At 38.9% G+C, this 15,321-nt stretch overlaps 1 protein-coding gene across 2 annotated transcripts; it reads left to right on the forward strand.

Annotated features, from left to right (window-relative positions):
- Positions 1-754: 754 nt before the first annotated feature.
- MIOS (meiosis regulator for oocyte development) lies at positions 755-13,563 on the forward strand. 2 transcript variants are annotated; one of them, XM_058831943.1, is made up of 11 exons: positions 755-893; positions 1,845-3,211; positions 3,408-3,506; positions 4,408-4,665; positions 5,506-5,675; positions 7,272-7,337; positions 7,947-8,105; positions 8,863-9,015; positions 10,193-10,397; positions 11,395-11,524; positions 11,746-13,563. In XM_058831943.1, exons 2-11 carry the CDS (start codon positions 1,915-1,917, stop codon positions 11,840-11,842), a joined length of 2,634 nt encoding a protein of 877 aa, XP_058687926.1. In that variant the 5' UTR covers positions 755-893; positions 1,845-1,914; the 3' UTR covers positions 11,843-13,563. The 2 variants fall into 2 exon arrangements, with proteins under 2 accessions (XP_058687926.1, XP_058687927.1); XM_058831944.1 differs by lacking the exons at positions 755-893; positions 8,863-9,015.
- Positions 13,564-15,321: the final 1,758 nt, after the last annotated feature.

Genomic DNA, 15,321 nt, shown 5'->3' on the forward strand with positions numbered 1-15,321 from the left:
TTGGAATTGATACCTTAGGATTTTAGCTTTTATATTTTTTCACATATATGTAATCCTGCAATCCTTTAGTGTATAACTCTAAACTGCATGTAGAGTGAGCTACAGCTTTCTCATTGTGGTCAGATGAAACAACTCCTCTCCAGGGCTGGCAATCAAGGACACCTTACTGTTTCAGGCCATGCGAAATGTAAACAAAAGTGAGGTGGGGGAGGTAGAGGGGTGGGGGGGGGGATGTCAAACTTGGGTATGACTTCATTACCTGAAGCTGAAACTAGATTAACCCCCAATACGCAAAGAGACCAAAGTTAGCAAAGTACGAAAACCCGTGACCCGTGGTCCATTTTTGGCTGAGCCCCTGGGGGCGGGAGCTCGTCTGCCCTAAATGTACCTGGAGGACCTTCAATAAATATAACCGCTTTTTATGCTCTTTATTTTGTCTGGCCTCTGTTTTTAGGTAGCGTCGAAAGGCTTCAGAATTAGATGTCCTTTGTGATCACAGAATGTTTCGGGCTGGAAGGGGCCGCAGTGGGTGCTGTGGTCCAGCCCCCCTGCTCCGGCAGGGCCATCCTGGAGCCCATTGCCTGGAGCGCGTCCCGAGGGCTCCCGGCTCTCTCCAGCCCGGCCTCTCCCCGCCCCGGGCCCGGCCCGCTCGGGGACGCTGAGGCGCCGGGGGCGCGCGCCGCCCGGGCCATGTGACCGTCCCGCGCGCCAATGGGAGGGAGGAGCGCGGGTCGGGGCCGGAAGCGCGCGCGCTGCCTCGCCCAGCGGAAGCGCCGCGCGCGGACGGTGCTTCCGCTTCCCCGGCGCGCCGGAAACCCTCGTGCGCTTCCCGTTCCCCTGCCCGGGCGGCGCGGCCGCTGGCGGCGGGCGGGCTGGAGCCTCCCGCGGGCTGGGTGAGCGGCTGCCGCGCCCGGGAACGGAGGGAGGGAGGGAGGGTGGCCGTCTCTCGGCTCCGGTCCGCTCTTGCGGCCGCCTCCGCGCTCCGCGTCTCCTGCCGGGAACGGACTGCGGCCGGGGCCCCTGCGCCCCTTGGGAGGCGGGCGGGGGAGGGGGTGATGTGCAGGCACACAGAGGCGGCCCAAGTGGAGTAAATAATGCTGTTTTTTCGTACCTCCCGATCTTGCATGTCCCTTTTCACAGTAATATCAGAGCGATATAGGATCTGTGGGGTCTCCTTGCCTGTAGGCACGTGTAGCGATTCTGGGCATGCAGGTACCGAAAGTGTGAAGGGAATTTTGAATATGAATTTTGAATTCGAATATGCCTATTCGAATGTTGCTGGAGCAGATACGAACGGAGACAAGGTAGCATTGGGGCAGGTGGTGGGATTAGGAGCTGTACAGTAAGATGACAATTTGAATTTCTGTTGAAGTCTTCCAAGAGAGAAAGCCTTTCTAGCCTATGGAGCGGGCTTTAGACAAAATGGACAGACTCCAGTTTTTGTCGCTTGATGTTTTTTAATTAAGCAGGGAAATGGTCTTCTAGATGTTTGAGGGAGTGGCTTTTTCTCAGCGGCACACCCACGTATCCTGCCACAGCGCATCTCGGGTAATGACTTCTTGCTTAATCCTGGTGTGGAGTTTGTAAACACAGCAAATGCTGTTGTCATCAGTTTGTAGGTGGTCATGTTGGTTCTGTCTCACTACATACATACCAGCAAAAAACACATTCTGTGAGGAGAATGCTTAATTTTAATTAATTTTAATTAATTAATTTGGCTTGAAATGTGTTATGAGTTAAACTCTTGGGCTAAAAGTAATTTGGTTTTGTTTGTGTAATGATGATTTCAGATTGAAAAAGAACATTGGTTTCAATAACGTTCCTACAAATTATTTTCTCAACAGTTTCCGTATGCATGGATATCACCTGAATCTTCTTAGCAGAGCTTAAATTGTGTGTCAATTTACCCTAGCCATGAGTGGCTCCAAACCTGATATCCTGTGGGCACCACACCATGTTGACAGATTTGTTGTGTGTGATTCAGAGCTGAGCCTGTACCACATTGACTCTGCTGTAAGTTCAGAACTCAAGGCAGGGTCCTTGCGGTTGTCAGAGGAAACTACGGCTACACTGCTGTCAATAAATTCGGATACACCGTACATGAAATGTGTGGCTTGGTATCCCAAGTATGATCCTGAATGTCTCCTTGCTGTTGGACAGGCCAATGGCCGAGTGGTGCTTACCAGCCTTGGGCAAGATCACAACTCAAAATCTAAAGATTTGATAGGCAAAGAGTTTGTTCCCAAACACGCTCGGCAATGCAACACCCTGGCATGGAACCCACTGGATAGCAATTGGCTTGCTGCTGGGTTAGATAAACATCGGGCTGACTTTTCAGTACTGATCTGGGATATCAGCAGCAAATATGCCCCAGAGACTGCAGTTGCTACAGAGAAAGTAAGGCTTTCAGCAGGAGATGCGGAAGCAGGCCTGGTAGTAACAAAACCACTATATGAATTAGGACAGAATGATGCTTGTCTCTCTCTCTGTTGGCTTCCACGGGATCAGAAGCTGCTGTTAGCTGGAATGCATCGAAATCTGGCTATCTTTGATCTTAGGAACACAAGCCAAAAAATATTCGTTAACACCAAGGCTGTCCAAGGAGTGACTGTTGATCCCTATTTCCACGATCGTGTCGCTTCCTTCTATGAAGGCCAGGTTGCCATATGGGATTTAAGAAAGTTTGAAAAGCCTGTTTTGACCCTGACAGAGCAACCAAAACCCTTAACAAAAGTTGCATGGTGTCCAACAAGGACTGGACTGTTGGCTACTTTAACAAGGGATAGTAATATTATTAGACTGTATGATATGCAGCATACTCCCACCCCTATTGGAGATGAAACTGAGCCGACAATAATTGAACGAAGTGTCCAACCATGTGAAAATTACATTGCTTCATTTGCCTGGCATCCCACAAGTCAAAATCGAATGGTGGTAGTGACTCCAAACAGGACTATGTCTGACTTCACTGTTTTTGAAAGAATTTCTCTCGCATGGAGCCCGGTGACATCCTTAATGTGGGCTTGTGGACGACATTTGTATGAGTGCACAGAAGAAGGAAAGGCTAGTTCCTTGGAAAAAGACATAGCAACCAAAATGCGCCTCAGAGCTCTGTCAAGGTATGGTCTTGATACTGAACAAGTTTGGAGAAATCACCTCCTAGCTGGAAATGAAGATCCTCAGCTGAAATCGCTTTGGTACACTCTGCATTATATCCTTTATTTTATTTTAGGTTTTGTCCTAAGGAAGTAATATACCTTTATATGTAAATCACTTACATAAAATGCATTAAAGTCTTTAAATACAATGCAGCATCCTGTAAATACTTTGTATATGTAACAAGATGTGACTTTAATTTTTTTAAAACATTTAGTGGGAAAAATTAAGCTTCCTATACATGAAAATACTTATGAAGCAGTATACTGAAGATATGGATCAAAAACTTACAGGAAACAAAGGTCCCTTAGTTTATGCTGGCATTAAATCAATTGTGAAGTCATCTTTGGGTAAGAATGCTCCAACTTTGCTAAGTATTGTAGTACTTTTGCAGAATGATGCGCTCATGGGTATGTCTTTGGCAATTGTTCAAAGAGGCTATTTAAAAATATCAAAACAAAATATTTCTGGTTGTTTTTTAATAATGTAAGTTTACAGTAATTTCCAGAGTTTTCAGTTTTCTTGGAAAGTCAGTAATTGTATAAGCATAGTATCCTCAGAAGTAAACTTTTGAACTGTTTCAAATGTTTGAGTTTTGACTATGGCTCTAAGAATTCTTGCTCCCTGCGTAACTATTATATTTTTCAAAGCTCCACATCAGGGTGTAGTTCTAGAAAGGTGACTTTGCTGTAGTCGCTGCTAATGTATTAAGTACATTTGTACAATTAAATTTAAATAAGCTGACCTGTTCTGAGGTGGTGATCGCCCCTGGTTTGTCACATCCTGCCTCTCATGCTCGCCTAAATTTTTCTTACTATAATTTATTATTTGAATATTTATTTCTCTCTTCAATATATGTCTTATTAATAACTATGCTTCTTGGAGCAAAAAATTAGTCTTCAGTGGTGGGAAAGCTTCTAACACATTGATGCTGGCTGAGAACTGGTAGAGCAGGTGCTTGACCGTGCATTATATATTTTCAATTTGAACATACTTAGAGCTATCAAACGGAACAAGCGGTAGAAGAAAGAAAAAAGACTGAGGAATATGTGACAAGCTTAGGTGCATAATTTTTAGCAGATCAAAATAATTTTGATGCATGCTGCTCCTTACTGTGCAGTTGTAAGCAATGTTAAAATTCTAAAATGCAATACTCAGCTTCTGTGCCCTGTTTTATGATTGAAGTCAAAGCTTTGTTTTGAGATTGCAATTGAAACTGTGATTGAAGCATAATTTATTTCCCATTTCTAGGAACTACAGAGAACCTCAGGCACAGCAGGAGTGGATCTGATAGACAAGCAGATATTATTCAATATCTGAGTGAGGAGAGATCTTTGGCTTTGCAGCTCTGTGGGTGGATAAAGAAGGGAACAGACTTAGATGTGGAACCTTTCCTAAATTCATTGGAACAGGAAGGAGATTGGGAGCGAGCTGCTGCTGTAGCACTTTTCAACTTGGACATAAGGCGAGCAATACAAATTCTGAATAAAGGGGCTTCCTCAGGAAAAGGTGTGTATTGTGTTTAGTCTTTTATTTTGGCACTCTTATCATGTTAGTAGATTTTTTCTGTTAATGGAATTATGGAAGATAGTATGGAAAAGATGCCTGTTGTATTGTAAAATTGTTGCTTGAAACACTTGTATTGGAGGTTGACAAATCCTGATATTTCACTCATCAGACTACCATATGACATACTGTCTGTTTAAAATAGATCGTATATTTCAGAATTTCCTCCTCATAAAGCCACAGAAAGACATATGTTCAGAACTAGTGGGATTCTTTTTACTTTAACAAAATTGCTGGGGGAAAGAGTGTCTGTCTGTGCTTTCCACAAGGAGGGTTGAGTGAAGACATGCTATTTTCAAATTCAAGACTAAAATTGAACTTTCTGACAGAATGAATATTTAAATTAAACAGTTCTTGAGTTTTTAGGAAACTTCTGAGCTTGAAACTTCTGTATAAAATTGTCATCCTCCAGCTAGGTCTGTTGAATAATGTCTGGATATACAATACTGTCTTTGCACTCCTTGTGGATATGGCTAATGATAATGACAATCTTTTATGATAGCTATTTCAAAATACAAATAGCGTGATGTTGTTTAAAGAGGCTGTCATGCATGTAGATGCTAATTTACCTGAACAGATGCATTTAAAGCAAAATCAGTTAAACGTGATAGTGTATGCAAGTTAATTTAGTTAGTGTTAATTCTGCTGCATTTTGCATTGCATTTTGTGTTGCATCCTGACAAATCACTGTGTTTCAAGTGGATGCTTTCATTTACAGTTTTAACTGGATTTTTTTTAAGTCCTTGAATAATACTGTTTCATTGATTGCTTTTCATAAATCAGGTGATCTGAACCTTAATGTAGTAGCAATGGCTCTATCAGGCTACACAGATGAGAAGAACTCACTCTGGAGAGAAATGTGCAGTACTCTAAGACTGCAGTTGAACAATCCCTACTTGTGTGCTATGTTTGCTTTCCTGACGAGTGAGTCTGGTTCATATGATGGTGTTCTGGTGAGTAAATTTCTGTCTGCTAGGTTAAAATTTCTTTATGCAATGGGAGTGTATAGATACATGCACCTATGTAAGGGGAGTCCTGTATATGCCAAGAATTAATCAAATTAAAACCTATTTTTTAATCTTGATGCTGGCAAATAGCCTATCTTCCTGCAGAAGAGACGTATCAATGAATGTTATGTTAGTGACTAAGTCATGCATGAGCGGCCAAAATATTGATTATAGTTAACACATTTTTTAGAGGAATTTTATTTTTGGCATGGAGTTATTGAACCTCTAGAAATACGTTATAAAAATAATGTAAGCAGTGGGAAGGAACAGAGGACATTAATAATGGAATTGCAAAAAGTAGACTAAATGCAAGGGAGCTTGCAGAACTTTCAAGCTACATTTGCATTGAATTATATTTTATTTTCTCTGGCTTACTTGTTAAAATAATTTCACTTTGTTCAAACAGTAAATAGAGTAGTTCCAGGTCTTCAGAAACTGATACAGAAAAGCCGTTTAAAGGGCAAACTAAATCTTTAATCAAGACATACTTTGAGCCTTTGGAGGAGTTAATGGACTTGATTCTTGGTTAGAGAACAGTAGACATACTTGATTCAGTAGGAATTATTTAGCCTGTAATGCAGCAGAATAATTGGCCCAAAGCTGTTGAAAGTGAAGTTGTCATAATTTGATGCTCTTAGGGTAAGGAAAGATAGAAATGGGTGGAATCCCAAAGGAGAGAAACCTGAATATTTTTTTTGTCTGTCTTTGAGAGAGGGTATTGTTGCTCTCTGGATGTTGGGTAGTAATTTTATATTTTTTATTGATGAACTGGCAACTCACACATGACAAGGTGCTGTTTGTTAAGTTTTAATTTAATTTTTCTTCAGTGAGACCTGTTGAAGTCTGCATGAAAAATTTTGCCAAGCACATCGTGTTTTGGCAATGTCAGTCACAATTTCTAATCTGAGAATATCTGAGGGAAAAATACGGGTATAGTTAAGTGTGAGAATTAATGTAGAGAAGTATTTTTTTTATTCAGTGTTGCATCTAGTATAATGGTTAAAAAGCAGAAAGTAAATATTGATACACTGCTGGACCTCAAGTGTTAATATATCTCTGATAAATTAGTTTTGAATGTTTAGTTTTTGTGTGTTTGGGGTGTTTTCATTGCTTTCTTAACTCTTGTTTCCAATTTAAGGAAGGAATGGAGTGGTTAGGCTAGTTATTTTGTAAATATAGTAGATGGAACTTGGTTTGTTTTTCTCCTGCCTATGACTTGGGACTCCTGGCTATACATGCTGGAAGTACAAAGTCCTCTACAGGACTTGCATAGTTTATTTTGGCAGAGTTTCACAAACCATCTAGGATGTGTTGTACCACTAGATTGTTCCCCTATCTGCAGTCTTCCTCTGATACTTGTATCTGACTGCAAACAAGCAAGCTGATGTTTAGAGTCTGCCTTCTTCGCTGTCACATTTTCTTTGTACACAATCAATTTCATTGTATCAGTTAGACAGTAGTGCAAGTGTTCTGATTTTTACAATGTGTTGGAAAAATGGAAACATGTATCTGATGTTAGTATTCCCATTTTTCTCTCTAAAGTATGAAAATAATGTAGCTGTACGAGACAGAGTGGCATTTGCTTGCAAGTTCCTCAATGATGCTCAGGTAGGTTTGTGGTGGCACATTTAAGCAAACTTTTAAACTGTGCTTTATTCAGAGGCAGAAGAAAGTCTGGGGTAGAGGGGTGAACAGTGGAAATAGTGAGTCATTGGTGAGTGATTGGTTTTTCTTATCTCAGTAATATATAAGATATGGAATAATCTGGTTTTTACTTTGTGTTTTCAGCTTGATTTTTGATTTGGTTGGTGGTTGGTTTGGGGGCTTTATTGGTTTTGTTGTGGTTTTGTAGGTTTTTGTGAGTATTCATTAAATGGTAGTTCAAATGCAATTGCATTAACTGTACACCTGTTTTATTGGACACTATTTCTATTTATTCAGTATTTATTTCCAGGTGTTAATGTTCTCTCAAATCATGGTTTGGTTTTGCAGCAGAAATGTTCTATTTTAAATTCACCAAAGTGTTCTAAGAATACATAACCTCTCTCCTTGCATTTTCTATCAGGAAGCTTAAAGTTTGTTTATAAACACTTGATTTCATGCAGTGTCATATGATATAGTAATTTAACTTTTTCTGCATAACATCCAGCAAGCAATGCATTGTGTTAGCAACAGATGCTGTTTTTACATATATTTCTTCATATATATTTTTTATAGCTCAACAGGTTTATTGAAAAGCTGACAAATGAAATGAAAGAGGCTGGGAATTTGGAGGGAATACTATTAACAGGGCTGACAAAAGATGGAGTTGACTTGATGGAAAGTTATGTTGACAGAACTGGAGATGTCCAGACAGCAAGCTATTGCATGCTACAGGTTAGTGTTTCATTCCAAAATAAATTTTATGGAGGAAAACTAAACGTAGTTTCTTTATCAGGGTAGTGTTGAATCTTGTGAACTAAAAAGTATTTTCTATATTAAATTGGAACAATTGGTTGTTTGGGTTTTTTTTGTGGAGTTACCTGAAACTCAGTGTTAACTGGTAAGTATGTGTCTTCACACTCTCTGGTTGAGATAGCTTGAGGAGATGGTAGGGGAAAGAGACTAAAGAAAATCATAGTCCTTTTCATTAGCTGAACTGGGAATATCCATTTATCTGCTTATTGCTGGTGTGTTTCCTGATGTTTTCAGTATTTTTTTTGCTTTCAGAATTTCGGTAAAGAAGAAAAGTGAGGTTTTTTGTTTGTAGGCTTTGGGTTTAGTTTTTTTGTTTTTTTTTTAATAATGGACTTATCTTGGCCCTTACGAAGTAGCAGCTATTGCCAGTGGTGTATTGTTAACTGCATATGCAATCATGACAGTGATACAGATTGTGATACGTGACAGAACTTTCAAATCCTTCATCTCACAGACTTGAGTTCTTAAGAGGACATGGCAGCACAAGTATTTTCAACCAGAGAGAAACTGAAGAAAACATTTATCAAACTCACATTGCAATTTAATGGAAAATTCATCTTCAGGATAAATGACACTATTATTTCTTGTATCTTGTAGTACACTTTGTAAAGCCTTTTTAAAAATAAAAAAGTGTTGTCTTCAATGTATGGCTGACATCTTTTCCTGCCCACTTTAGGGTTCTCCATCAGATGTACTTAAGGATGAAAGGGTTCAGTACTGGATTGAGAACTACAGGAATCTTTTAGATGCTTGGAGGTTTTGGCATAAACGTGCAGAATTTGATATCCATAGGAGTAAGCTGGATCCTAGCTCAAAGCCTTTAGCCCAGGTAAATATAAATCTTGTATGAAATATGACCAGTCCAAAAAGGAACAAGGCATGTACTTGTATAAAAAAAATCTCTTGCTGTCATATCTTGGTTTTCATGAGGATTTATGTACAAAAGAAAGATTTAGCTTACTCTGCCCTAAAAGAAGGAGGTGTCACTTTTTTTTTTTTTCAAATAACAGGTCTTTCAGAAACTGTAACCTATCAACACTTTTCTTCTGGGGAAACTGGAAACTCATTTGATTTTTTTTTTTCTCACATACTGAAAAATGAAATCAGAGATGTATCACTCAGCTGAATTCAGCATCAGGGTGAGACTGATGCTGAAGCCATGGAACTAGTTCAAATTGCTCTTGTTTTAATTGAAAAAACCTCAAAGCTGTTTTGAAGCCCTTGAACCTGAAACTAAAGTGAACAGCAGCAACTGTTCATTATCAGTTCTGAGCATACACTGACCCAAAAACTAACGCCCTGTCCAAATGCTATCTTCTTAACATCTGGTGGCAGTTTCAGCCAACATAGGCTTACTGTGGCACCTTTTACTCTCTCATGTCTGCTAAATATGTTCATTACAAGCTTTAGGGCCTGGGAGTTTCTGAGGAAAATGGTTTTGAATTAATTTATCAGTCACAGCTGTTTAAGTAGAGTTGTTCTAAGTGGGAGGGTGTTTACTGCTCCTTCCTCTTTATGTTGTTAACATAAATAGCCCTACGGAATTTAAAATATGTGCTCCTTGGTATCAAGTCACAACTTGTGCAGTGAGTGGTGTAGATAAATAATACTAGGATAATCCTTATGTTGGGGATTGTAGTGTGAGTCATCTGACTATAAGGAGGGACAGACCGGACTTTATATAGTAAGTAGAATAAACCTAATTTCTTCCATTACTGAAGACACAGCTTTTATTATCTTAAATAATATCTTTCAAAGTTTTATCAGTTCTGCATGTTTTTATGTGCTTTTGAAGTTAGTGAGCATCATTAAGGCCTCCTTCTCAGAGCTGTGTGCCTCACCTATAAGCCAAGATGTTAAGAACTCCTTCACAAGTAGCCTTGGCTTTCCAGGGCACTCTTTAGAATATCTGGTAAATAAATGTTAATTAGCTTGAATGGATTCACTCACAGGTGTAGCAAAAGTGGAACCAAACCGAAAAATTAATGGGCATTTGTTCTCTTTAGGTGTTTGTGAGTTGCAATTTCTGTGGAAAATCAATCTCTTACAGCTGTTCAGCTATTCCTCATCAGGGGCGAGGTTTTAGCCAATACGGGGTCAGTGGTTCACCAACCAAGTCAAAAGTTACAAGCTGTCCTGGTTGCCGTAAGCCCCTTCCCCGCTGTGCACTTTGCTTGATAAACATGGGAACACCAGTTTCCAGCTGTCCAGGTATGACACAGTGGGTTTTAGTTATTCAGCTATAGTACTAATTAGAGGCCAAATAAGCAGTTCCTATTGAGAGATCTTCTGTTGCACTTTTTTTTCCCTATGTGCTTATACTGTAAATATTCATACTTATAATTTTGAAGGGAGAGGGACCATAATTGAGAACTTGTTTACATTCCATCTAATTTTTTGATTAAATCTTTGTTTCAGTTCTTAAGGGTCAGACAGTATGCATGGCTACTTGGTTCTGGCTGTTTTCCATGAGATTGTCAGTGAAATTCCATGGTTAGACTGATTTAAAGATCCAAGTATTGTGGGGATCAGTATTGTGACTGAAAGAAATGGGGAGTGCATTTTCTTGAGATGAATTGTAGGCATGCTACACAAATCTTTGAATATAAATGAATTTTTAGCTGGAAGAGGAAGAGAGGTGTGGTGTACTTTCTGTTACTAAATGCCTTTGGCTTGGCATTATATAATGTCTAAATTAAAAGGATTTTGACCATATTTTTAAGTCAGTCTTATTACAGAGCCATGAACAGCTGTAGAGTTGTCATGTTTATTTACCTCTTCTCATTCTCACTCATCTTTGTTATGACTTTTATATTGTACTTGTTCCAATTCATAACTTAGATTTTTGTTGATTTTTTTCTAAAGCAGAAGATTTCATGTGCATCAGAACAGGCCTATAATTCACTGGAATATAAATCAATTGATAAGCCATAAATCACCATTGAAGGAGATTCTGTTTGCAAAACTTGCTTAATATGCAAGTTTAGCATATCAATAAGATGTGAAGCAACAGATTTGCAGTCTAATTCTTTTTTGGCATTCTTCCAGGTCTTAATATTTTTACTAACTTCTATTTTAAAATCAGGATGTTTTTTAACATACTATTCTTAATTTCAAAATTATTTTAATGGTGTTGCTGGGACTGAAATATAAATGAAGCGTAATGATTTACAGTCATATTTGTGGGGGTGGGTTTGCCTCTGGACAGGAGGATCCAAGTCAGATGAAAAAGTGGATCTTAGCAAAGACAAGAAGTTAGCCCAGTTCAACAACTGGTTTACTTGGTGTCACAACTGTAGGCATGGTGGACATGCTGGTCATATGCTGAGCTGGTTCAGGTAAGTTGATGCTAAAATTTTGTTATGTCACATGTGTGTTCTGCACTGAGTAGAACATGTCTCCTTCCCTGTATCTATCATTATAAAGTGTAAATAATAAAACTGAACTATATACTGAGTTTTTCTGAAATACTACAACTCTGCACGTAGTTAAATGTATAACTGCAAAATAATTTTACCAGGTTTTTGGTTTTTTTTTTTTTTTTGCTGCTGCTATTTAGGGACCATACTGAGTGCCCAGTTTCTGCCTGCTCTTGTAAGTGTATGCAGCTGGATACAACAGGGAATCTCGTTCCAGCAGAGACTGTCCAGGCATAAATACTGTTAGAAAATGTGTGACTCTCTAATGGATGTCCATCATAGTCTAAACACATATTTTAGACAAAGGTAATTTGTGACTTACTGTGAAAAAATAAACTGCTATCGAAGTAGTAAAATGACGTGTGTATGAGTGTGCTTGGTAGAAACAGGTATTCCTGAAGAGAGCCTCTAGGTACAGTGCGTGGCCCTTACTCAAAGGACTGAAGAAAAGGACTCCTGGAATTGTGGATTCTTTGGATTTGCTAAAATCCAGAGAAGACCTTTATTAAAAAAGTTTTCAGGATAATGCTGATTGGTCCCAAAGCTGAGTCTATATGCTGTGAAAGCAGACCTTCAAAATAAATGCTTGAAGGAAAGATGGCAAAGTGATGCTGTGGATTCCTCTGTTCATTGTTTGATCACTCTTTTGTATGGAAATGATCATTTGTTTCCTTGTAAGTTTATACAAATGATCATTTGTTTCCTTGTAAGTTTATGCAAAGTGCCACTGCTAACTGTCTTCTTAAGAATTTATTTTAAAGAAAAATCAATTTCTCTCTGTTTCCAGGTTTTGTTGATAGTAAAGCAATGTCTTTGCAATTCAAGTTCTTACTTAACTAGGCTACATATCTAGCTGCTGCAAATTTTAATGCTAAAGAGTTTGGGGGCTTTCTCTGCTAGGGATGACTGTATCCTAGAGAAGAGTTCCCTGAGAAGTCATGTGACTGTTTCAGTGCAGAGAACAGGTAAACTACAGGAGGTTGTATCTGATAAATTTTAAACTTAGTACTGTGAAGATCTGAAATCTCAAGGACTGGAGATTGTAAATACATAAGTTTTAAACTATGTGCAGAGTTTTGACTAGAAAAATATTTGAAGACTTTGAGATAATCAGCATTTCCCTGTAATTCTGAAATATATTGGGCAGCGTGGAATCAAACTCTATAAATCCTGCTTCTGGTTACTAGTGGACACCCATCTGCTCCCAATTTTAAGTAATTGATCAGAGTACTTCTAGATGTGTTACCAGCTGGAATTAAGATTCTTTATTAACTTGAGAGAGCATCAATGATATTTTGCTAATACTGTGCTAGAAGCTAATTGGTATTGTTGTCCTTGACTTTGTAGGCAACAAAATTCACATAAATTAGGGAAAAAAACCAAACCTGTTTTAAGGTGATGTGATAATAACATCAGTTTACTTGGTGTGTGTTTATTTACCGTATATGAGTTACTCAACACTTATGTGCTATGAAATACTAAATGGAATGCTAGCAATAAACTGGTACTGTTTTTGCCAGGACTGTGAAAATTGGTGTTTTAAAGAGAATATATTGTAATATACCACTAGTTCTTATGTGCTCTAGTGTAGTTTCAAGAAGATAAAATGTGGAAATGTTTTCTGTGGATGTACAAGATTACATTCAGGACTTTGGGTTATATTTTCTGAGTTAGCATTAAAGTTGTAATACATCTGCTGCATTTATTTTGATCTAAAATTGGCAAAGAACTTTTTTTAAGTTAAAAATCTAAGAGGTACTTGATATTTCTAGGCATGGGAAAGTAGTTCCTTTTTTTTTTTCTTTTTAGACTATTTATTTCTCTTTCCAGTATTTTTGCACACTTTACATTGCTGTTGAAGAGCTCTTCAAAATGTTCTCCATTTATAAATGTAAACTGGGGCTTACTGTATGATACCCTATTTATATAAATACAGGCAATAAAGGTTTTGGTTTATGTAAATGAGGATTGGTAAGTGTCAAGTGTTTGTTTTTTATTCTTGTGTAGTAACATTTAGTAAATTTTCCTGATAATTTCCATGTGGAGGTGAATGCAACTATCAACATACAGTGCCTCCTTTTCTCATATAAAGAAAATTAATCTATAATGTTTTCACCTTGACTATAACTGTGTGTGTCAAATTCTATAGCTAAGTTAAATTACATGCTCACTTTAATACTCATATCTTTGCAATGTTTTAGATTATGAATGTGCATATTCTGGCACTGAATTTTGGCTGTTGCAATTATTATTCAGGCTTTCAGGTCAGTACACTATTTGCAAAATTTACAAAGCAAAAGCCGTAAGAGCTTTTTTAATTTCCAGACTTTTTTTACTTGTTTTGTTTTTAAATTAATAAAACTGTCATTTTTGGGGTGATTTCTTGGTTTCTAACAAAAAGTATAGCTACACCCATTTTATTAGATGCAGTTATTTTTATGTTTCCTCAATCTCAGCTCAACTCTGAAGGTGTCCTTGCATGCTAAAATGTTTTGATCCTGTGGCTCATGCTGATTACATTTCATTGTTGTCATTTTGTTAGATGCTCCAGCCTTGCAGCCCTTCCTTGATTAAGCACAAGCACTTTATTGTCACACACACACGGGCTCCTTGCTCACGAACACCACATGAGTTGTGCACATGTCCATGCCCAAGCTGGGACAGCAGAGCAGGCAAGGAGGGTCTGCCAAGAGCCCAGCAAAAAGGTACCAAGTATCAGAAGTCAGTCATGGGTGTAGTGGGAACAGTCTTGTTCCAAATAGTGTGAACTTCTAGAAGTCTGCTCCAATGACAACATTCACTTCACCTCTCCCAGGTTCCACCATTCATCACCCTCCTGTCTTCCCAAAGAAGCCACCAGCTCCTCTTCATGCCTTCCATTACTGGCTTTAGTGACATACTTCTCTGGTGTTTATGATTCAGTTGTCCTGGTGCCTCCCCTTTGGTCAGTGTCCCACAAAGCCCCTGCTTCCCATTTTATTATCTATGAGGTCTGGCAGTTTCTCACCTTTTGTTGTGTGTGGTGCCTGGGGCCCTGCTGACCACCAGGCCCTAGCTGACAGCAGGCCCCAGGGTTGTGTCTTTCCCTTGGAATCTGTGATGGCTGGCAATTTGCCACATGGAGATGTAGGAAATTACGCTGATAATTGCATATATGACCTGAGCACTACTCTTAAAATGAAGAATGTTTTATAGTTCCTTGCATTGCTGTCTGGTTTGTACAGACATGTAGCCAGTGTAGGCCATTTATTCACACAGCCTGGCAGGCTGTAGAGAAGCAGACGAATGAAAAGCGTGTAATGGAAGCTTTTAGTTGTATAAAGCTTGCCCAACCACCCCTCACTGCTGCAGGACTGCATGAACAAGAGTCTTGACTCTCAAAAGGAAACCAGCATTTCCCACTTGGTGTGTTCAAACTTTGCCTCACAAGACCTCATAGCTCAGGCTGGTCTCTGAAGTGCTAAAGCCACCTAGTGGCAGGCTGCTCCACTGGGCATGGGTAAGTAACGTTTTACGGAGTATATGTACACATACAAAACACCGATTTTCTAAAGCAGAATAGAGCAAAATAGTTTTAAATGTTAGGAAAATATGCATGCAATTATTAAGAATGACATTTGATTCTACTGAGCGCTTAAATAGTGGTGATAGACAGGGCATGGTATTGTGCCACATGGATCTTGTGTTCTGTTTGCTGTATGAGACTACTTCCTACT

This window comes from Poecile atricapillus, chromosome 2, assembly GCF_030490865.1.
Source record: "Poecile atricapillus isolate bPoeAtr1 chromosome 2, bPoeAtr1.hap1, whole genome shotgun sequence".
Taxonomy (NCBI): Eukaryota; Metazoa; Chordata; class Aves; order Passeriformes; family Paridae; genus Poecile; species Poecile atricapillus.